Source organism: Scyliorhinus torazame, chromosome 18, assembly GCF_047496885.1.
Source record: "Scyliorhinus torazame isolate Kashiwa2021f chromosome 18, sScyTor2.1, whole genome shotgun sequence".
In the NCBI taxonomy this organism is placed as follows: domain Eukaryota; kingdom Metazoa; phylum Chordata; class Chondrichthyes; order Carcharhiniformes; family Scyliorhinidae; genus Scyliorhinus; species Scyliorhinus torazame.
The window spans coordinates 81,358,127-81,383,161 of NC_092724.1; the positions used below are offsets into that span (position 1 = coordinate 81,358,127).

General features: G+C 47.3%; 1 protein-coding gene across 1 annotated transcript in view; it reads right to left on the reverse strand.

The window, feature by feature from the left end:
• The window catches only part of LOC140395331 (uncharacterized), a 215,191-nt gene that overhangs the window by 123,969 nt on the left and 66,187 nt on the right, over positions 1-25,035 (reverse strand). Inside the window, exons 4-5 of the mRNA XM_072482966.1 lie at positions 19,483-19,558; positions 2,461-2,617 (exon numbers count right to left, since the gene is read on the reverse strand). Coding sequence (XP_072339067.1) covers positions 2,461-2,617; positions 19,483-19,558 — 233 coding nt within the window. The remainder of the gene's footprint in view (positions 1-2,460; positions 2,618-19,482; positions 19,559-25,035) is intronic.

The following is a 25,035-nucleotide window of genomic DNA, read 5'->3' on the forward strand; positions in this document are numbered from 1 at the left end:
GTTCGATCCCTGGCTAGGGCACTGTCTGTGCGGAGTCTGAACGTTCTCCCCGTCCGTGTCTCTGTGGGTTTCCTCCAGGTGCTCCGGTTTCCTCCCACAGTCCAAAGACATGCAGGTTAGGTGGATTGACTAGGCTAAAAAAAAATGCCCAGAGTGTCCAGAAAGAAGGTTAGGTGGGGTTACGGGGATGGGGTGAAGGTATGGGCTTAGGCTGGCCGGTGCAGACTCTATGGGCCAAATGGCCACCTTCTGCACTGTAAATTCTATGATTAAGATGCATCACTTCTGGCCAGAGCTGGTTGCAAATGCTTCAGCTTTGTGTTTTGCAGCGACGTGTTGGTCTCCTCCATTTTTGTGAATGTGGACATACTGTCATGCCGTAGTGGAATTTAAATTCAGATCTTCAGATTGTTAGTCTAGTCCTCTGGATTACTCGTCCAGTAGCATGGCTGTCATTCCCATACTCATCAGAGAAATAAAACACCGCCTCCTGATGTTTAAATGTTCACCACCATTTGTGACTGGATGTGGCAAGACTGCAGAGCTTTGACCTGATCTGTTTGTTGTGATTGTTTATCTCTATCTATAAAATGTTGCTTCCCCTGTACAGCTTGTTTGTAGTCACGTGTTGTAGCTTCACCATGACAATACTTAAATGTTTTGAAATTCCTGCTGCTGCTCCTGGAATGCTGTCCTACACACGATTGAACCATGGCTGGTTTCCTGGCTTGATAGTACTGGTAGAGTGAGGGATATGTGGGGCCATGAGGTTACAGAATGTGGTAGGATAAAATTCTGCTGTGGTTGATAGCCCACAGCACCTCATGGATGCTCAGTTTTGAGCTACTAGAACTGTTCTCAATCTACCCCATTTAGCGTGGTGATAATGCCACACATGATGGACAGCGTCTTCAGTGTGAACATAGAACATACAGTACAGGAGGCCATTCGGCCCATCGAGTCCGCACCAACCCACTTGAGCCCTCACTTCCACCCTATCCCCGTAACCCAATAAACCCTCCTATCCTTTGTGGTCAGATGGGATTGGCAATTTCCGCACCTAACCTGCACATCTTTGGATTGTGGGAGGAAACCGGAGCACCTGGACGAAACCCACGCAGACACGGGGAGAACGTGCAGGTTCCGCACAGACAGTGACCCAGCGGGGAATCGAAACTGGGACCCTGGCGCTGTGAAGCCATAGTGCTAGCCACTTGTGCTACCCAAAGATCGGACTTTGTTCCAAAACATTTTGTCGGTGGTCATTCCGACAAATACAGTCATGGACAAATACATCTGTGAGAGACTGGTGAGGACGAGGTCAAGTAGATTTCTTCCTTATTGGGCCTTGAACCATCTGCCCCAAGCCCAATTTCACAGATATGTCCATCAGGATGTGGCCATTTGGGTCAGAGTATTGTACTCTTGGTGGTGGGCATTTGAGTCCCTTACCTAGAGTACGTTCTGTTCCCTTGGAACCCTCAGAGCTACCTCCTAGCGGTGTTCAACATGGAGGAGTGCTGATAAATTTGCTGAGGGTGGTAGGTGGTAATCAAACACTTGCCTGTGTTTGACCTGATTCCATGAGAGTTCATGAGGTCCAGAATCAATGTTGTGGGACAGGACATACTTGAGGACGGTGATCCTCGAGTCTGGGACAATGCTGCAAGGTATGATTTGGTGAATATGACTATGCCCGACTATTGTTCTCCCCATTTTGGCACAGGCTCCCAGTTATTAGTGAGGAGGTGGGTGACTGAGTAGGTTTTGCCTTTAACTTTCCAGTGCCTCGGTCAATGCCAAATGGTCCATTCTGTTTCTTCTTGCACTTTTCTGTAGCATTTTGGTACAACTCGAGTGGCTTGCCAGGTCTTTCAGAGGGCAGTTAAGAGTCAACCACGTTGTGTGTCTGGACTCTCATGCAGGGCAGACTGGTTAAGGATGGCAGATTTCTTTTCCTGGGGTACATTAATGAATCAGATGGGTTTTTACAACAATTTGGAAGTCTCATCATCATCATAATGGAGACTGACTTTTATGAAATACTGGATTTATCAATTATATATCCTAGTATTGTGGCATTTTAACTCATGTCTCCGGAGCATTAGTCCTGGCCTCTGTATTCTAAGTCCAGTAACATGATCAGCTGAGCTACTGTCCCCTCATCTAAAAGATGTCACCTCTGACTGTGAAACACTCCCTCAGCATTGCACAGGAGCATTAGCTTTGATTTTTGTGCTCAAATCAACCACCTGACTCAGAGGAGAGAGTACTACCAACTGAGGCATGACTAACACCGGGGGATTGGGGAGATGTGTGAGATAGGATGAAGATATGTTTGAGGAAACAGTGGAATCACACCTGAAGAAAGGACAGGCTATGTGAGGAGGGGATGACACAGAGTAAGGATTAAGAGATATGTGAGAATGTATGCAGTGAGGAATAATGGGTGCAAGTTACCTCTAATAATCTTGGTGTGTGGCGAAGATGTTGTATTATAATTGCCAGGGTTTTTTGATTCAGGGCTTGTCGGATATAATGCCGTCCCCGACCTTGTGCTGTCAGCACCTTTTTGCAGGTGATGGTTTTCTCCAAGGCAACTGAGAGCTGAGACAACCTGAGAAAATAGGAAAGCAGCATAACAATTTATGCAACTACAGGGAGTTTATTTGGTCAGAACATTGAATACAGGAGTTGGGAAGTCTTTTTGAAGTTGTACAAGACATTGGTACGGCCACACTTGGAATACTGTGTGCAGTTCTGGTCACCCTATTATAGAAAGGATATTATTAAACTGGAAAGAGTGCAGAAAAGATTTACTTGGATGTTGCCGGGACTTGATGGGTTGAGTTATAAGGAGAGGCTGGATAGACTGGGACTTTTTTCCCTGGAGCGTAGGAGGCTTAGGGGTGATCTTATAGAGGTCTACAAAATAATGAGGGGCATAGATAAGGTAGATAGTCAACATCTTTTCTCAAAGGTAGGGGAGTCTAAAACTAGAGGGCATAGGTTTAAGGTGAGAGGGGAGAGATTCAGAAGGGCCCAGAGGGGCAATTTCTTCACTCAGAGGGTAGCGAGTGTCTGGAATGGGCTGCCAGAGGTAGTAGTAGAGGCGGGTACAATTGTGTCTTTTAAAAACATTTAGATAGTTACATGGGTAGGATGGGTATGGAGGGTTATGGGTCAAGTGCGGGCAACTGGGACTAGCTTAATGGTAAAAACTGGGCGGCATGGACTGGTTGGGCCGAAGGGCCTGTTTCCATGCTGTTAACTTCTATGATTCTATTCTATGAGTTAAACGCAAATATCCAAAGGTTCGTGTTCGAGTTACGTTGCTTCGCGATAATGCCTTTCGAAAGTGATATCTCACTATTTGCCTCATGACTGAAAAAACATTTGCTTTTAAATATGAACTAAACTCACCGCAGAAAATTAAGGCTTGTTCATTTCTGACTAAGCACCTTTTTAATCAACATGATAAGTGATAGTTACAACCAGTCAACCTCTCTGGCACTGAAAATTAATGGTTACAAAATTGCAGTCTCTTTCCTTCAGACTTTAATTGTTAGAAATTTTCAAATTGTAAATGTAAAATTTTAATGTATATTTCCAAAACATTTTATATATGTTTTCTCTTGATCCCATCTTTTGTTCCTACTCCTCGTTTCTCTGCCTAATTGGACATTGAATTCACTCACTCTAATTTACACTTCCTTCTCCATTCTTCTGCTGTTATTTTCATAATCCTTTAATCTGCTTGGTTAAGGTGATACACAGTCGTTTGCTTTATTAATTTCAGTCCCATTGCCCGGTTTCCCTTGCTGCTCACACTGCTGTTATCAGCTCACACTTCCAGCGTCTTGCCAGACAGAAAATGTACAAACGTAAACATGTGGTCTAACTAGATCAATGTTAGAAGCCTCACAACACCAGGTTGAAGTCCAACAGGTGTATTTGAAATCACAAGCTTTCGGACTGCTGCTCCTACATCAGGTGAAATGGAGACAGATTCACAATCACAGCATATATAGAAGAGACACAATTGCAAGATAATTATAGATTGGAATGTGAAGAATGGTTGGGATGTGAGCTTTTACAAGTAAACAAATCTTTACAGGAACAGACAATGTGAGTGGAGTGAGTGATAATCCCAGGTAATCGAGGTGCGAATTGTCTCAAATCAGGACAGTTACTAGGATTCTGCAAACCCAGACAGTATGGTGGGGGTTACATGTAATGTGACATGAACCCGAGATCCCAGATGAGGCCGTCTTCCTTGCCTCAACCATTGAAATGGGAATTCAGTCTGGTTGACAGAATTTGGTTTTTCTTTTACTCCTTTAGGTCACTCCATAAAACCTCTCTCTTCAGGAAAGGAATTCCAGTTAAAGAACTGGCCACCAATGGTGGAGCAATTAGGCAATTAAAATCAGGGAGGGTCAAGAGGCCAGAACGGGAGGAGTAGAGGTAGCTCGGCGATTTGCCAGGCTTGAGGGGCGAGGCCATGGAGGAATTTTAAAAAAGGATGAGCATTTTAACATTAAGGTGTTGTTTAACTGGGAGCCAATTTAAATCAGTGAGTACAGAGGTAATGGATAAATGGGACTACATGTGGACAGCTGCGCTTTGGATGACACAAGTTTGTGGAGAGTATGGAGGTGAGAGGCCTGGCCAGGAATGCACTGGAATAATCAAATCTAAAGATAAAAAAGGCACGGATGAAGGTCTTGGCAGATGAGCCGAGGCAGCGGCAGGTACTGGAATGTCATGGAGGTAGAAATAGGTGGTCTTGGTAATGGCACAAATTTGTGGATCTAAGCTCATCTCAGGGTGAAATACAACATCAAGGATACAAATATGATTCAGCCTCAGACATTTGCAGGGAGATAGAGTGGGTAGTCAGAGAATTGTGTTTGTGGTGCGAATTGAAGACAATGGCCGCGATATAGCGGCCCTGCTAGCCATGGGCGCAAATCCCATAATGGCCGCTAGATATCGCAAGGGGCCTAAAACGGGTTTTGCGCCGGCGAGACTTCGGATTCTCATCCTCCCCGACCCCTTCTGATGATACAATCAGGTTCACGCTGAGAAACGGTGGGAACATGATTTGCAAACTTAATAATTTGCTTCCACTCTCAACATATGTTCCCACCTAGCTAGCATGACATCACATCGCCGCAAATCACTACTGGTTTTCAAAAACGAAAACCAGTCCTGGTAACCATGTCAGGGGCACACAGGTAATTATAACACACGCGTGGACATGCCCCCTGGCACTGCCAAGGTCAATGCAAGGGTGGCAGTGCCAGGGGTGGGCCATCTAGGGAGATTGTGTGTGGTTGGGCAGGGGCACACCCTGATGCTTTCGGAGTGAGGAGATCCCTGTTGCTTTTAGGGTGATCCTCCTGGTCTGTGGGGGGGGGGGGGGGGGAAGATGAGGTCATTTTCTGCACAGATTGAGGTGTTCATTAAAGATGGAGCCCCGGGGTGGGATTTAGCGGGCCTGTATATCGCGGGCGCCAATCCCATCATGGCCGCTGAATCTTGCGAATGGGATTTGCACTGGCGAGATCTCAGTTTGTGATCTTCCCCGCCACCCCCCCCCCCCCCCCCCCCCCCACAGAAAGGGCATTACTGGATGAATTTGCATTAATTTAAATGTAATTAAACAGCTGAACGCCACAGTGTTCAGCCCTGTGGAATGCTCCTCCCTAGCAATGTGACATCACGCTGGTGAGATTTGCTACTGGTTTTCGGAAAACAAAACAATTGTGATGACCACGCTGTGCGGAGCTGCCTGGTGGCCCTGGGGTTGAGGGCTGATTCTGGGCATTGTCCCTGGCACTAGCCAATGAGGCTCCCCTGATGTCTGATAGGATGGAGTACGAATGGTGCATGGCAACTACACCATGGGGATAAGTGTGCCTCCATTTCTATAGTTGGGAGAGTGGGAGTGGAAGGAGTCCCCCATGCACGTGGGGGCTGGGAGGGAATTTAGATTTTTGGCATTTTGGGGTGCCCTTTAAAGATAGCATCCCCACCTCTGTAGAGCCAGTTTACCGGTTCTTTCAGCACCTCCACATCCCCCCCCCCCCCCCCCCGCCCCACCAGTGACGGTACATACAAATTACACCAATCCCCCCACCACCACCACCACCCCGATTTGTTAATTGAGAGTGAGTCAGGATATCTGGAGTGAAAACCTGGCTGTGTTTCTGGAGAGGAACATTTCGGTTTTCAGTCAGAACCTGGTATGTGTCACCATTTTGGAAATTTCTACCTCTGATCTCTGTGGAGCCAGGCTTGCCGGCTCTTTCAGGCCTTGCCCTACCAGAGTGTGGAGTGAAAACTCAACTGTGCAGCTGAAAAGAAACATGCCAGTTTTCAGTCTGAACCTGACGCTGTCACACTTTGGGACGATTCACCCAATGGTTCATCCAAGACAGCAGACTGATAGTTCAGAGACAATGTTGGTGTGGTAATGGTGCACAACACCAAGTTTTACTGAGGGTCATGAAATTCATTTTGGATCTTATTTGAATATTTATTCCCTCAGGCCTCCATAATGACACAGGCTGTCAGAACTCACTTATAGGGCGCGATTCTCCGGCCTGGTTATGCTCACGCTCAAGCGAAACGAGGCCGGTGAATGGCGGGAGAGACCAAAAACGAGATCCGCACTGGGCGCCAAACTGTTTGTGATGCAACCGGCCTGCTCCCATAGGTGAAATGAGGATCTCGCCGTAGCGTGGCGATAAACCAATTATCACCACTTAAGACCTATTTCCATACAATGAACGAGGGCGACCCCATATCTAATGGCCTACCATCATTCAGTGGCTTCCCCAGTAAGTACTAAAGCTGGCGCCGAGTAGTACTCCTTTTGAAAAACGCGAACCTGGCCGAAGGGCTTCTGTGGGGAGCCTAGGAGGAGTAGCCACTTTCCTCACAGGCAAAGAACCCGGGGGCGCTGGGCTTGCCACCCCAGTGACCGCTGGAGGGCGAGGGTCTATCGGCTAGGTGTGGGGGATCCCTCCGCAGAGGTGGGCCCCCATGGGGGGGGGGTGCTTGTGGGGGGGGGGTGAACTGGAAGGCAACCGCTCGCTGCACCAGCATGCCAACCACTGGATTGTGTGTAACCGTTCTGGGGGCAACCATTGTCCCTGCCTGTCTGCCCCACTGATCAGCCCTCCCCCCACACCGAATGCTGAGGCTCTGGCAGTGCGACTGAAAGCTATTGCTAATAGGGAATTGGCAACCTTGGTAATGTAATGCAAGTGGATTCTCGTGGTTGGGCGAGCCATGTAGCATGTGGGAGTCATCGCTTAGCATCCCAATCAAACCTTGATGCTTGGACACTGTGCTGGAACAATGTGGGAAGTAACACCACACATGCAATATCCGACCACCCAGAGGATGGGACATAGCTCTGGGGACATGTCCACGGTCGGAGGGTGGGTGAGTGCTATGGGGAGGGAGGAATGCCTGGAGAGATGGACAAAGGGTACGGAGATTCCCGTACCGGCCTCCCCGAACAGGCGCCGGAGTGTGCCGACTAGGGGCTTTTCACAGGAACTTCATTGAAGCCTACTTGTGACAATAAGCGATTATTATTCTTAGATCAGTCCACATTGCGGAAGAAAGTGACAGAGGCATCATAATGGTTGTTCAAAACGGAGTTTAATGTGCTGTACAGTACCCCACTCTCGGTTGTGCTGCCCCCCACCTGTAACCCCCCCGGTGCCCTCGGTGATCCTCAACGTGCTTGGCTCTCCTAGTTCTATCACTAAGTCTAGGTGTTTCCCCAGAATGCACACCTGAGGTGGAGGCTGCCAGCTGACTATCTCTTCCTGTGGCCTTTGATATCTCTGGTAGGTGGCCTCTGGTCCGGAGGGCCCGGCTCACTTGTCGGCGGCACATGCACAGCTGTGCTGCCCTGCCCCGTGTGCTGACCTCAAGACATGGCCTCAACACAGGGGTGGAACTTAGGGAAGCTGGTGCCCACCCTCATCACTCCATGGGATAGGTCCGGGTTGGCACTGAGTGCCCCCTCCTCTCGAACCGTACTCTTAGGACCCTGTGGTCCACCTTGGGATGGAGGGGCAGCTGGTTTGAGCCCTGGCTGCCCCTGCATAATCTGGCTCTGCCAGCCCTGCCGGCTCCCCATGGTTGGCACCATCGTGTCGACGCTCTCGGCGACGATCCTCAGTGACTGGGCCATGTTCTGCAGCGCCTCAGCCAAGCCCACCTGCTACTGGGACAAGCTCTGCAGCGCCTCGGCCATGCCCATATGATGTTAAGTAATGGGTTAAGAGACATTGCAATTAGTTGTCTCATTTATGTTAAATATCCATTAATTGACACTGATATGTAAAAGGGCTTCAGGTGGCCTCTGTCAGGTGGTGTGTTGTTAAGAGTTTTGTGCAGAGGCTGTTGGAAGGAAATGAATGTGTGTTTGTGAAAAAGGAACAGAACTTTAGACTCTTCATATTACAGCAACAAAAACGTCTAACAATTGGTAGCAGAGAATGGTTGCTGTGTAAATGTGAAGGGTTGAAAGATACAACTTTCCAGATCAAACCAAGGAGTGAGTGAGAAAAGAAAAAAAAAAAGGAGATATATGGCTGAACCGAGGATAGAGATGGCTGGATATGACTATCCTCCCTTATTTTCTGAAAGGGAATCGTACGACCAATGGAGAAGCGCAGTAGTTATGTGGACTTAGGTAACTGCTTTGGGAAAGAGAAAACAAGGTATGGCATTGGCTCTTTCTCTACCATATGGCAGTAAAATCCGAAACAAAGAGCTTTCTGAGCTGGAATTGGAAGAGTTAGACTCAGAAGAAGGTCTGGAGACTTTATTACATTTTATGGATAAGATTTATAAGAAAGATGACTTGTTAAGTGCGTATGAAGCATGGTCGGATTTTGATAAGTTCCGGAAAATGGAGGATATCTCCATGGAAGACTATATAATGGAATTTGGCAGACTATATAAAAGACTGCAGAAACACAACCTGGAATTTCCACAGTCTGTGTTGGCCTTTAAATTACTTGACTGTGCTAGAGTGAGCAACATGGATAGGCTCCTGGTTTTGACAGGAGTTCAGTTCACTGATAAGGATACCTTATTCGAACAGATGACAAAAGCTTTACAAAAGTTTCTGGGGAAACATTCGATTCCGATGGCTCTGATGACCCAAACAGGTCAGCCTGCAATAAGGCAGAATATGGAAGATACACTTCGAAATCGTATGGCTACGAACAGGGCTCAAGACTATAGAAGGAGACCGAAACAAGGAAATTATGAAGACAGAAACCCAGTTAGAACCTACAACAGGAAGATGAACCCCAGTAATGCATGGGGCATGATAAATCAATGTTCTCGATGTGACTCTCAATACCATTATGCTTTCAACTGTCCAACTCGTTATGATAGAGTGTTTGAAGGGACACATGACACGGAAGAGACAGAAGAGGAAAAAGATAGTGACCAGAAAGAAGGCATTGTCCTATTGACAAGCAGTTTTACGCCGGTAATGAGGGTGTTGGTTGCAGAATCCTTCAACTGTGCTGTATTGGACAGTGGCTGCACATCTACTGTGTGTGGAAGTGACTGGTTAAAATGTTACCTGGACTCTTTGAATGCTGAAAATCGTAACAAGGTTAAGGAATTTGAAAGTTCCACAAGTTTAGCACAGGGCTAAATCGCTGGCTTTGAAAGCAGACCAAGGCAGGCCAGCAGGACGGTTCCAAGGCAGGCCAGCAGCACGGTTCAATTCCCGTACCAGCCTCCCCGAGCAGGCGCCGGAATGTGGCGACTAGGGGCTTTTTTACAGTAACTTCATTTGAAGCCGACTTGTGACAATAAGCGATTTTCATTTCATTTCATTTCATTTCAAGTATCAGGTTTGGGGATGATAATACTCTGAAGTCGCTGAAAAGAGTGGTCATCCCTTCCAATAAAGCCGGAGTGAATCATTTCATTAGCACGGATGTTGTATCAAGTGAGATACCTCTGCTTCTGAGCAGACCGTCGATGAAGAAAGCACACATGAAACTGGATATGGAACAGGATAAGGCAACAGTTTTTGGAAAGACGGTGGACTTACAATTTACACAGTCGGGACACTATTGTATCCCATTACTGACAAATAATTTTTCAAGTAGAGTGGTTAATGGCAGTTGAAAATGGGACTTTAGCTGATAAAAAGCTTGTGGTATTAAAATGCATAGGCAATTTGCACATCCGTCTCCTCGGAGGCTGAAACATTTATTAAAGGATGCAGGGGTAAGGGATGACAACTATACTAAACTGATAGAACAGGTTAGTGACCGCTGTGAAGTTTGTAGGAAGTACAGAAGGACACCAGCACGACCGATAGTAACACTACCTTTGGCCAGGGATTTTAACGACATTGTGGCCATGGACCTTAAGATCTGGGATAAAGCAAATTATATATTTATTTTGCATTTTGTAGATTTAGCAACCAGATTTAGTCACTCAATGATTGTACGAAGTAAAGAAAAGAGAGTAATTCTGGATCAAATCGTGGAAAAATGGATAGGGACAGGAATGGATCCACCGGTAAAATTCCTTACGGACAATGGGGGAGAATTTGCTAATGATGAGTTTAGGGATATGTGTGAAAACATGAGTTATGAATATGGCTGCAGAAAGCCCATTTAGTAATGGTGTCTGTGAAATAAATCATGCTGTCATCGATGACATGCTTCGGAAAATTTTGGCAGATCGACCAAATTGCCAGCTAAATTCAGCTTTAGCATGGGCAGTTCATGCAAAGAATTCATTGCAGATGGTTGGGGGCTATAGTCCATTTCAATTAGTGTTTGGTAGAAATCCTAAAATTCCATCTATTTTGGATGACCAGCCTCCAGCTTGGGAGGGGACTACAATTAGCTCAGGTTTTGCTGAACATTTAAATGCATTACATCGCAGTAGAAAAGCTTTTTTGGAAGCAGAAGTCTCTGAAAGAATTCGCAGAGCTTTAAGACATAACGTACGGCCATCAGATGCCATTTTTCAGCAAGGAGGCATGGTATACTATAAGAGAGACAATTCTAATGAATGGAAAGGCCCAGGGAAGATCATAGGCATTGATGGCAAAACAATTATTTTGCAACATGGTAAATCAAACTGTTAGGGTACATTCACCAAGGATAATGGGTACAGATTACAAATTTTCAAACTTAGAGCAGACAGACATGACGAGGAACCAGAGTCATCTGGTACAGACTATGAGGACCAATTAACTGATATAGACACGGTTTCTGTGGAGGAACACAACACTTCTGATGAATTAGAACAGGCCATTTTTCCGAAAGGGCACCTGCCAAAAGTTGGTACAAAAGTGACATACTTGCCTGAAGGGTCTAGTCAATGGAAGGATGCAACTGTTATTAGAGCAGGGAAGGCCACTGGAAAGTATAAACATTGGTTGAATGTACAGCATTCGGGGGAAGGAGTCAAGACAATGGACTGGGAAAACGAAGTTCAAAAATGGAGGGCACAGAAACGCAGTGCCAGTTCAGATAGTACAACGGATAGTGAACAGGTCCGCAGGAAAAGGTCGAGAACTATTGAAAGGACATCCCACAGGAGAAGTGAAAGATCAAGCCGTAGCAGTACAGAACGAGATACCAGGCGGGAGAGGGGACGTAGTTTATCAAGATCTTGGAACATGATTAAGACTACGAATACTAATACTAATGCACGTGAGATTTTGGTGGCTTCAAATAAATTAGATGAAAAAATTATCAAAGAAGCTAAACAGCAAGAATTGCATAGTTGGAGTGCATTTGGGGTATACACGGAAGTACCGGATAGGGGACAAAGAGCTCTATCCCACAGATGGATTTGCACGGAAAAGGTTCTTCTGGATGGAACTTATAAGGTAAAGGCCAGGCTTGTGGCAAGGGGATTTGAAGAAAACTTAGAAGATCAGGATTTAAGGGTAGATTCACCTACAGCAGGAAAGAGTATTTTAAAGATCTTCTTGGCTCTATTAGCCACAAAGGCATGGGAATGCAAATCTATAGATATAAAAGCTGCCTTTTTGCAGGGGCATCAGCTCCAGAGAGACATTTTTCTCCGTCCACCTAAAGAAGCAGCTAAAACAGAAGGGGTACTCTGGAAGTTGAATAAATGTGTATATGGATTAAATGATGCATCTAGAGTATGGTATTTTTCGGTAAGGTCAGTTTTGTTAAAGTTAGGCTGTTGCCAGTTGAAAGCAGATCCTGCAATGTTTTACTGGCACTATACTGGCATTTTTATGATGCATGTCGATGATTTTCTGTGGGGTGGGACTAGTGATTTTAAAGCTATTGTAATCTCTGGTTTGAGGAAAGAATTCAGGGTTGGAAGGCAGGCTTCCGATGCATTTAAATATATTGGGCTGGAAAATTAGACAGACTAAGTTAGAACATAGAACATAGAACATTACAGCGCAGTACAGGCCCTTCGGCCCTCGATGCTGCGCTGACCTGTGAAACCACTCTAAAGCCCATCTACACTATTCCCTTATCATCCATGTCTATCCAATGACCATTTGAATGCCCTTAGTGTTGGTGAGTCCACTACTGTTGCAGGCAGGGCATTCCACGCCCTTACTACTCTCTGAGTAAAGAACCTACCTCTGACATCTGTCCTATATCTATCTCCCCTCAATTTAAAGCTATGTCCCCTCGTGCTAGACATCACCATCCGAGGAAAAAGGCTCTCACTGTCCACCCTATCCAATCCTCTGATCATCTTGTATGCCTCAATTAAGTCACCTCTATACCTTCCTCTCTCTAACGAAAACAGCCTCAAGTCCCTCAGCCTTTCCTCATAAGATCTTCCCTCCATACCAGGCAACATTCTGGTAAATCTCCTCTGCACCCTTTCCAATGCTTCCACATCCTTCCTATAATGCGGCGACCAGAATTGCACGCAATACTCCAAATGCGGCCGCACCAGAGTTTTGTATAGCTGCAACGTGACTTCATGGCTCCGAAACTCAATCCCTCTACCAATAAAAGCTAACACACCGTACGCCTTAACAACCCTCTCAACCTGGGTGGCAACTTTCAGGGATCTATGTACATGGATACCGAGATCTCTCTGCTCATCTACACTGCCAAGAATCTTACCATTAGCCCAGTACTCTGTCTTCCTGTTATTCCTTCCAAAATGAATCACCTCACACTTTTCTGCATTAAACTCCATTTGCCACCTCTCAGCCCAGCGCTGCAGCTTATCTATGTCCCTCTGTAACTTGTAACATCCTTCCGCACTGTCCACAGCTCCACCGACTTTAGTGTAATCTGCAAATTTACTCACCCATCCTTCTACGCCCTCCTCCAGGTCATTTATAAAAATGACAAACAGCAGTGGCCCCAAAACAGATCCTTGTGGTACACCACTAATAACTGGACTCCAGTCTGAACATTTCCCATCAACCACCACCCTTTGTCTTCTTCCAGCTAGCCAATTTCTGATCCAAACTGCTCAATCACCCTGAATCCCATGCCTCCGTATTTTCTGCAGTAGCCTGCCGTGGGGAACCTTATCAAATGCTTTACTGAAATCCATATACACCACATCAACTGCTTTACCCTCATCCACCTGTTTGGTGACCTTCTCAAAGAACTCAATAAGGTTTGTGAGGCACGACCTACCCTTCACAAAACCGTGTTGACTATCTCTAATCAAATTATTCCTTTCCAGATGATTATACATCCTATCTCTTATAAACCTTTCCAAGCTTTTGCCCACAACAGAAGTAAGGCTCACTGGTCTATAGTTACCGGGGTCGTCTCTACTCCCCTTCTTGAACAAGGGGACATTTGCCAGCCTCCAGTCTTCTGGCACTATTCCTATAGACAAAGATGACTTAAACATCAAAGCCAAAGGCTCAGCAATCTCCTCCCTAGCTTCCCAGAAAATCCTAGGATAAATCCCATCCGGCCCAGGGGACTTATCTATTTTCACACTTTCCAGAATTGCTAACGCCTCCTCCTTAAGAACCTCAAGCCCTTCTAATCTAGTAGCCTGAATCTCAGTATTCTCCTCGACAACATTGTCTTTTTCCTGTGAATACTGTGAATACTGACAAAAAATATTCATTTAGCACCACTCCTATCTCCTCGGACTACACGCACAACTTCCCACTACTGTCCTTGACTGGCACTACTCTTACCCTAGTCATTCGTTTATTCCCGACATATCTATAGAAAGCTTTAGGGTTATCCTTGATCCTACCTGCCAAAGACTTCTCATGTCCCCTCCTGGCTCTTCTTAGCTCTCTCTTTAGGTCCTTCCTAGCTAACTTGTAACTCTCGAGCCCCCTAACTGAACCTTCATGTCTCATCTTTACATAAGCCTCCTTCTTCCTCTTGACAAGTGTTTCGACTGCTTTAGTAAACCACGGTTCCCTTGCTCGACCACTTCCTCCCTGCCTGACAGGTACATCCTTATCAAGGACACGCAGTAGCTGTTCCTTGAACAAGCTCCACATTTCCATTGTGCCCATCCCCTGCCATCCGATGCATCCTAAGTCTTGCCTCATCGCATCATAATTGCCTTTCCCCCAGATATAACTCTTGCCCTGCGGTATATACCTATCCCTTTCCATCACTAAAGTAAACTTAATCGAATTGTGGTCACTATCACCAAAGTGCTCACCTACTTCCAAATCTAACACCTGTCCTGGTTCATTTCCCAGTACCAAATCCAATATGGCAACTTTACGTCAGCAATCTTATTTGGAAAGCATCACCCCAATAGCAATTAGTCGTGGCCGAGTTTCACAAAAAGACGCAATGGTTTCAAAGATAGAAAAAGAGCAACTGCGAAGTTTAATTGGGCAACTGAACTGCTTAGGTAGACAGACTAGACCGGACGTGAGTTTTGATGTCTTAAGAGTTGAGTACAAAAATGAATGATCCCAAAGTGGAAGACATAATAAGAGCAAATAAAGCGTTGGCCAAACTGAAAATGCAGGAGTGTGTTTTGAAGTTCCTGGTTTTAGGTGACCTTAGGCACTTGAAACTCATAGTTTATAGTGATGCGTCCTACGCACGTCTTTGGACTGTGGGAGGAAACCAGAGCCCGGAGGAAAGCCACGAAAATGCGAGGAGAATGCTTAGACTCTGCACAGACAATGACCCAAGCCGGGAATCGAACCTCGGGCCCTGGCACTGTGAAGCAACAGTACTAACCACTGTGCCGCCGAGAGACTGATAGCGAAGGTAAGAGCCCATGGGATCCAAAGAAATTCAGCAAACTAGATCCAGAATTGGCTGAGTGGCAGGAAGCAGAGGGTGATGGCTAAGGATTACTTTTCTGACTGGAAACGTGTGTCTAATGGGGTCCCACAGGGATCCCTTGTTGGAGCCCTTGCTGTTTGTGGTTTATATAAATGATTTAGACATGAGTCCAAAGGTGTGCGGGTTAGGTAGATTGGCCATGCTAAATTGCCCTTAGTGTCCAAAAAAAAGGTTAGGTGGGGTTAGTGGGTTACAGGAATAGGGTGGAGGTGTGGGCTTAAGTAGGGTGCTCTTTCCAAGGGCCAGTGCAGACTTGATGGGCTGAATGGCCTCCTTCTGCACTGTAAATTCTATGTTATTATGAATGTAGCAGAGTTGAACAATACATTTGTGGATGATACCAATATTAGTGGGGTGGTAAACAGTGAGGAGGATAGCCTTAGATTACAGGAGGATGTAGACGGGCTGGTCAGATGGGCTGATCAGTGGCAAATGGAATTCAATCCGGATAAGTGTGAGGTGATGCACTTGGGCAGGACAAATAAGGCAGAACCCTGGGAAGCACCGAGGATCAGAGGGACTTTGATGTGCATGTAAACTGGTCCCTTCAGGTAGCAGGGCGGGTGGATAAAATGGTTAAGAAGGCATATTTTTTTACTTGCCTTTATTAGCCAAGGCATAGAGTTGAAGAGCAGGGAGGTTATGCTGGAACTGTATAAAACATTGGTTAGACAATAGCTAGAGTGTTCTGTGCAGTTCTGGAATCCACATTATTGGAGGGATGGGTGCAGAGGAGATTAACCAGGATTTTGCCTGGACTGGAGAGTTTTAGTTATGAAAAGAGATTGTCTAGACTGGGATTGTTTTCCTTGGAGCAGAGGAGATTGAAGAGGACATGATTGAGTTGCATAAAATTAGGAGGACCATAGTTAGGAATAGACAGTAAGAAACCTTTCTTGGAGGGATTAATGGCCAGGGGGCATGGATTTAAGGTAAGGGGCAGGAGGTTTAGAGGGGATGTGAAGAAAAACCTTTTCACATAGAGGGTGGTGGGAGTCTGGAACTCACTGCCTGAATTGAATGGTGGAGGCAGAGACCCACATAACATTTAAGAAGTATTTAGGTGTGCACTTGCGATGCCCAGACATACAGGCAATCGGCCAAGTGCTGGACAGTTCGATTAGAATACTTGGGTGGCTGTTGTTGACCGGCGCAGATGCAATGGACTGAAGGCCTTTCCTGTGCTGTAGACTCTATGACACACACGCTTGCTCTGACTCCCACGCATGCACACTTGCTCCCTCTCTCACACTCCCACACACATTCACTTACATTCATTCTGAATCCCACACACAATCTTTCATAAGAACATAAGAACTAGGAGCAGGAGTAGGCGTCTGGCCCCTCGAGCCTGTTCCGCCTTTCAATGAGATCATGGCTGATCTTTTGTGGACTCAGCTCCACTTTCCGGCCTGAACATCATAACCCTTAATCCCTTTATTCTTCAAAAAACTATCTGTCTTTATCTTAAAAACATTTAATGAAGGAGCCTCAACTGCTTCACTGGGCAAGGAATTCCATAGATTCACAACCCTTTGGGTGAAGAAGTTCCTCCTAAACTCAGTCCTAAATATACTTCCCCTTACTTTGAGGCTATGCCCCCTCATTCTGCTTTCACCCGCCAGTGGAAACAACCTGCCCGCATCTATCCTATCTATTCCCTTCATAATTTTATATGTTACTATAAGGTCCTTCTAAATTGCAACAAGTACAGTCCCAGTCTACTCAACCTCTCCGCGTAATCCAACCCCTTCAGCTCTGGGATTAATTTAGTGAATCTCCTCTGCACACCCTCCAGCGCCAGTACGTCCTTTCTCAGGTAAGGAGACCAAAACTGAACACAATACTCCAGGTGTGGCCTCACTAACACCTTATACAATTGCAGCATAACCTCCCTAGTCTTAAACTCCATCCCTCTAGCAAGGAAGGACAAAATTCCATTCGCCTGTTGCACCTCTAAACCAACGTTTTGCGACTCATGCACGAGCACACCCAGGTCTCTCTGCACAGCAGCATGTTTTAATATTTTATCATTTAAATAATAATCCTTTTTGCTGTTATTCCTACCAAAATGGATAACCTCACATTTGTCAACATTGTATTCCATCTGCCAGACCCTAGCCCATTCACTTAACCTATCCAAATCCCTCACCAGACTTCCGGTATCCTCTACACTTTTTGCTTTACCACTTATCTTAGTGTCGTCGGCAAACTTGGACACTTGGTCCCCAACTCCAAATCATCTATGTAAATTGTGAACAATTGTGGGCCCAACACTGATCCCTGAGCGACACCACTAGCTACTGATTGCCAACCAGAGAAACACTCTCCCCCATACACACACACTCCTCTATATAGCACACTCATACATACACAAACACTCTCTCTCTCGTTCACACACACATTGTAAGGCTCCTTCCTGTTCAATCCTGTCTATTCTCTTATTTCCCCTTTCTTTTATTTTTGGCGTTACATTTTTTATCCAAGGATGATTTAATGACATGTGTCTTCAAGGCCTGTATCTTTGATTCAAGCAACACAAAAAAACAGTGGCCTGTGCCTTTAATTCAAGCAGAGAATTTCAGCAGCAGGCGAGATCACTGTGTTAGTCTGTGCTGGTTCAAACTGGAGTTGTGGACCAGCACCGTGACAGAGATTGGCTTGGACTGTTTCATTTAATTGGCTGATGGACAATGAATTGGCCCAAAGCGCTGTGCTCTGCCTAGTAACGGGCGGATCTTATTTAATCGGAAGACTTATTAGAGTCCCGAGGATGCAGTTCAGTTTTGATTCTGGCAACTTGATGAAGGGATCGAACTAACTCTCTCCAAAAAAGATCCAACTAATTCTCTCCAGAAGGCCACTCATAGAATTTACAGTGCAGAAGGAGGCCATTTGGCCTATCGACTCTGCACAGGCCCTTGGAAAGAGGACCCTACTTAAGCCCACACCTCTGAGGACTGACTCTCTCTCCAGCAGTCTGGGTGCCGTTTTCGAGACTCCAGAGGCATGAAGTCAAACCACGAGCTATAAGCAAGGGTTGATGAATACGGAAGTGTTGGGCGGTGGTGGTATAGTGGTTAGCATGGCTGCCTCATGGCACCGAGGACTAGGGTTCAAGCCTGGCCCCGGGTCACGGTCCATGTGGAGTTTGTAGTTTCCCCATGTCTGCATGGGTTTCACACCCACATTTCTCCCACACGCGCACTTTCTCTTCCGCACGCACACACTCTCTCTTCCGCACGCACACACTCTCTCCCCTACACACACTCACTTGCTCTCTCCCCTGCACACTCACACGCTTGCTCGCTCCGCGGCACACTCACTCTCCCCCCCCCCCCACCCCCACACACACACACACCCACCACAGCCAGCCTCTCCTCCCCACGCTCCCTTGCACTGGCATTCTTGTGCAGCACCCCTCTTGGCTGACTCCGTTCAACACCCTCGGTACTCTCATTCCCACCCACCCCTGCCCCAACTGCCTCTCCTCCACTGGGTCCTGGCACTCTCGCAATCCCCCACAGGTCCTGCCGCATCCACACCCCAAAAGAAAATCCTTTTCTCCTCAGCAAACGCATGGCCTCTGGTGTTCATTGCTAATCCAATCACAGACTGTTTCTTTCTCACATTTGCTGCTGATAGGTAACCGTAAGAAGAGAGGAACGATGCGTGGTTGAGTTGCAGTTCCTTGCAGAACCTTCTACTTAAATGTCTGACCGACATTTTGAAAACTGGCTTCGGGGGCCACAATCTGGCCAGGGTCCATTGGATAAGCCTGATTTAGACCAACAGCCTAATGTACCCTATTCATGCAGGAGTCCAACAGTCCAATGTACATTATACAAGATGGAGTCCATCTTAACAGGAGTAGGTAAAAAGTGAAGTAGTGAAAGAAGCAGAGATGAAGAGAATTTATTTATTCAGTTTGTTTTTCTGATCAGGAATGTATGCTTGAAAGGGCCGCAGAAACAAATTCAAAAGTAACTATTTGGGGAGAATTGTATAAGTACTTTAATGGGAAAAGGTTGCAAGGCTCTAGGGAAAGAGAAGGGGAGTGAGGCTAATTGGGCTCTTTCAAAGAACTGACATGATGAACTGGTCTCCTCCTATGACCAAAATTCTATGAAAATAATTAATGATATATTACCTGCCGCAGGGATCGAGCTGTGGAAGTTGCTCCATCCAGTGCCAGTAATCTCTCCTTCTCAAGCCTAGGATCGGCTCTGTAACAAGACAATGGATCATCAGAAACAGAAGCCTAATTTGCTCCTTTTCTTCTCTCTTGCTTCTTTATTTCAGCTCCACCTTGCAAAATATTGAACTCATCCAGAACTGCAGTCCCTATCCTACTGATCTCCATCTTATCCCTACATTGATTACCTGTCCCTTGCTTTATTTAGTTCAAAATCTTCCTCATCATCTTCAAATCACTCCTCGGCCTTACTCCAATCAACCTCTGCAACCTCTTTGAGAGAAATGAGAAACACAGTCAGACAGTAAGAGGAAATGTACATAGTTATAAGAGATACAATAACAGACAGAGACTATTTCAGTGCAATGTTCCCAGTGATATTTCTTTCAGTGCATGGCCCCTTTAAATCTTTTGCCGGGACACATATGCATGTTAATTTAAAGAGGCCAACTTATGCACGGTCTGCATGGGGATATTCACGCAGCCTAGAGGGAACATTGTTTGAGTGTGTGACAGAAAACAGGAGAGAGCGAAAGAGAGAAAATGACAGAGCGATAGAGAGAGAGAGAGACAGACAGAGCAGAGGGGTGGATCTCCAATTCTGGGCTATGTCCCCACGCCGGCGTGGGAACGGTGGCGTCTTACGCCAGAAAAGCTGGCGCAAAACAACCACCGATTCTCTGTTTTGCTGGGGGCTAGCATACTGGCAACGTAGAGCACCCGGCTCTAGCTGCCGATATGCCTTGGAGAATTGCCTGCAGCGGCTGCATGGCGCTTCATGGTGGAGGCCGCTCGTGGAAGCGGCCCACAAAATAGTCCCCCCATTCGGCCAGCTCACGTGCCCCCGACCGCCCCACCACAGTGCCCCCAGCCCCAAATAATGTCCCCCACTGCCCGCGGATTGGCTCTCCCCCGACAGTGGGACAGTCCGCAGCCGCCACGCCGGGTTCCCAACAGAATTCTTAGAGACAGGATCTACTCCCATTTGGAAACAAATGGACGTATTAGTGAGAGGCAGCACGGTTTTGTGAAGGGGAGGTCGTGTCTCACTAACTTGATAGAGTTTTTCGAGGAGGTCACTAAGATGATTGATGCAGGTAGGGCAGTAGATGTTGTCTATATGGACTTCAGTAAGGCCTTTGACAAGGTCCCTCATGGTAGACTAGTACAAAAGGTGAAGTCACACGGGATCAGGGGTGAACTGGCAAGGTGGATACAGAACTGGCTAGGCCATAGAAGGCAGAGGGTAGCAATGGAGGGATGCTTTTCTAATTGGAGTGCTGTGACCAGTGGTGTTCCACAGGGATCAGTGCTGGGACCTTTGCTCTTTGTAGTATATATAAATGATTTGGAGGAAAATGTAACTGGTCTGATTAGTAAGTTTGCAGACGACACAAAGGTTGGTGGAATTGCGGATAGCGATGAGGACTGTCTGAGGATACAGCAGGATTTAGATTGTCTGGAGACTTGGGCGGAGAGATGGCAGATGGAGTTTAATCCGGACAAATGTGAGGTAATGCATTTTGGAAGGTCTAATGCAGGTAGGGAATATACAGTGAATGGTAGAACCCTCAAGAGTATTGAAAGTCAAAGAGATCTAGGAGTACAGGTCCACAGGTCATTGAAAGGGGCAACACAGGTGGAGAAGGTAGTCAAGAAGGCATACGGCATGCTTGCCTTCATTGGCCGGGGCATTGAGTATAAGAATTGGCAAGTCATGTTGCAGCTGTATAGAACCTTAGTTAGGCCACACTTGGAGTATAGTGTTCAATTCTGGTCGCCACACTACCAGAAGGATGTGGAGGCTTTAGAGAGGGTGCAGAAGAGATTTACCAGAATGTTGCCTGGTATGGAGGGCATAAGCTATGAGGAGCGGTTGAATAAACTCGGTTTGTTCTCACTGGAACGAAGGAGGTTGAGGGGCGACCTGATAGAGGTATACAAAATTATGAGGGGCATAGACAGAGTGGATAGTCAGAGGCTTTTCCCCAGGGTAGAGGGGTCAATTACTAGGGGGCATAGGTTTAAGGTGAGAGGGGCAAGGTTTAGAGTAGATGTACGAGGCAAGTTTTTTACGCAGAGGGTAGTGGGTACCTGGAACTCGCTACCGGAGGAGGTAGTGGAAGCAGGGACGATAGGGACATTTAAGGGGCATCTTGACAAATATATGAATAGGATGGGAATAGAAGGATACGGACCCAGGAAGTGTAGAAGATTGTAGTTTAGTCGGGCAGTATGGTCGGCACGGGCTTGGAGGGCCGAAGGGCCTGTTCCTGTGCTGTACATTTCTTTGTTGTTCTTTGTTGATGAGACTGTCGGGAACTCGGCCGGTCAGGGGCGGAGCATCAGGGGTGACGGGACTCAGGCAATGGCCTGAGTCCGTGATATGTGGCACTTGTTTTTGAGGGGGCGGAGCATCGTGATTCGATCAGAAAATGTGATTCTCCGGCTGTTCACCGAATGCGATTTTGGCATCGGCAACCAGAGAATCCAGTCCAGAGAGTGCATGACAACAGATATAGCCCTTCCTCCAAAACATTCCCATTTCCAATATGTCAGCCCTTCCCAATAGCGTCATCCAACACCTTTGCTTCTTCTCTACAATTAGGCACCACCCTACCCGAGGTTATATGCAGTGTGATGAATGTAAGAATTTCAGATGTGCTGCATTGTATGTGTTTGGTACAGTGAGGGTTGGTGTGTATATGACTGCTGCAGTGGTGATTTTGAAGGTCCTCGCTTGCAGGACAGCTTGGCTTTTCAGAGATTCATAGAATTTACAATGCAGAAGGAGGCCATTCGGCCCATCGAGTCTGCACCGGCCCTTGGAAAGAGCAGCCTACTTAAGCCCACACATCCGCCCTATCCCCGTAACCACACTTTTTTTTAAAAAATATGTTTGTTCAAAGTTTTTCCAACAAAAAGTTTCAACCAATTAAACCCCACCCCCGTAACAGAAAAGAAAAAGAGAAAAGAACAGAACAGAACATAAACATATCAATCAAACATAATACAGAACTTATACAATGGGTTTCTCCCGCACATATTAACCCTCCCCATATGCGTCCACAGCTGCCACTATCTTCCTGCCTCCAGATCCGGAATCCGCCCCAACATGCGCTTCATAAATCCAGCATCGTCCCAGTTCGGGGCGTATACGTTTACCAATACCACCCACGCCCCCTGCAACCTACCGCTCACCATCACGTATCAACCTCCATTGTCCACTACGATCTTCTTGGCCTCAAACGACACCCTCTTCCCCACCAGTATTGCCACCCCTCTGTTCTTTGCATCCAGCCCCGAATGGAATACCTGTTCTACCCATCCCTTTCTTAACCTGACCTGGTCTGCCACCTTCAAATGGGTCTCCTGAAGCATGACCACGTCTGCCTTCAGTCCCTTTAAGTGTGCGAACACTCGGGCCCTCTTAACCGGCCCATTCAGGCCCCTCGCATTCCAAGTTATCAGCGGGATTGGGGGGCTTCCCACCCCCCCCCCATCCCCCTGCCGACTAGCCATCTCCTTTTCTAGGCCAATCCCGTGCCCGCGCCTCCCGCACTCTCCAGTCCCCCAGACAGGTGACCCCTGTACCGACCACCTCTTCTGTTTCCAGTTCCCCATCGGCCAATGCAGCAGCAACCCTATTTCCCCCCACCCCACCTCACCCCCGCTAGATCCGTATCTAGCTCTTTTGCTCCCCCCATAACACTCCCGCAAGTCAGCTGACCCCAGCCTCCCCCGCCGTCCCATTGACCCCCCACCGGGGGGGTGGGAATCCCCCCTCCCCCTCCTCCCCAGCAATCAGTGTGTGCTCCTCCACCCCCTCCTCCGTCCTTCTCTAGCGCGGGAAAAAGCCCGTGCTTTCCTGAGCCGGCCCCGCCCCCACTGGCGCCGCTCGTGTTGCAACCTTATCCCAATTTCCCCCATCCCCGGGCCTCCCCTCCCTCCAGCACCGGCGCCCACACACTCTCACAGTCTCCCCATCAGATCTCTTCCCCCATCCCCATCCATCACCCAACCCATGGAACATTCCCTACGCATAGTTAAAACCCTGTATACAACCGACATCCCCCCCACAACCACAAACCCTCAGTTTGAGTCCAACTTTTCAGTTTGTATAAAGGTCCAAGCCTCCTCAGGTGTTTTGAAGTCCCACCTGCTGCTCCGCTCTTTCTTGGCCCATCTCAAGACACACTCTCTGTCCACAAAACGGTGAAACATCACCACCACCGCCCTTGGTGGCTCGTTGGCCTTGGGTCTCCTCGCCAGGACCCGATGAGCCCCATCTAGCTCCAGGTGACTCGGAGAGGCCCCCGCCCCCATCAGCGAGTTGAGCATCGTGCTCACATATGCCCCGGCATCGGCCCCCTCCACTCCTTCAGGGAGACCCAGAATTCGAAGATTCTTCCTCCTCGACCTGTTCTCCAGGTCCTCGAATCTTTCCGCCCACCTCTTGTGCAGCGCCTCGTGTGTCTCCATCTTCACCGCCAGGCCCAAGATCTCATCCTCATTCTCCGAGGCTTTTTCCTGCACCTCCTGGATCGCCGCCCCTTGGGCCTTCTGGGTCTCCACTAACCCCTCGATCGCCGTCAGCAGTGGCGCCAGCACCTCTTTCTTCAGCTCCTCAAAGCAGCGCCTGAGAAACACCTGCCGCTCCTGCACCCATGCCGCTTGATCTCCGCCCGCCGCCATCTTGTTTTTTCTCCCTCGCACTTTTCTCTGCTCCAAAAACGCTTTTTTGACCGCTCCACTCCTGGTCCAATCCATATACTATGGAGGGGGGGGGGGGACCTTGCTCACCTTCCCACACTGGAAGTCGTAGAAAAAATTGCCGTTGGGGCTCCTCCGGAGAGCCCAAAGGTCCGTTTTAGTGGGAGCCGCCGAATGTGCGGCTTAGCTCCGCATAGACGTAACCGGAAGTCCCTGCATCCCCCGCACTCTGTGGTAGTGAATTCCACAGATACACAACCCTTTGGGAGAAGTGGGTTTTCCTCAAATCTGTTTTAAATTTGCTATCTCTTAGTCTAAGATTATGACCACTCATTTTAGAATGCCCCACAATAGGAAGCATCCACTCCACGTCTACTTTATCCATATATTTTACCATCTTGTACACCTCAATGACATCTCCCCTCATTCTTCTAAACTGGAGAGAGTATAGCCCTAAACTGTTCAATCTCTCCTCTTACGACAAACCCCTCATCTCTGGGATCAATCTAATAAACCTCTTCTGAACTGCCTCCAATACATTGGGCAGCACGGTCGCACAAGTGGCTAGCACTGTGGCTTCACAGCACCAGGGTCCCAGGTTCGATTCCCCGCTGGGACACGGTCTATGCGGAGTCTGCACGTTCTCCCCGTGTCTGCGTGGGTTTCCTCCGGGTGCTCCGGTTTCCTCACACGGTCCAAAGACGTGCAGGTTAGGTGGATTGGCCATGCTAAATTGCCCTTAGTATCCAAAAAGGTTTGGAGGGGTCATTGGGTTACAGTGGAAGTATCAGCCTC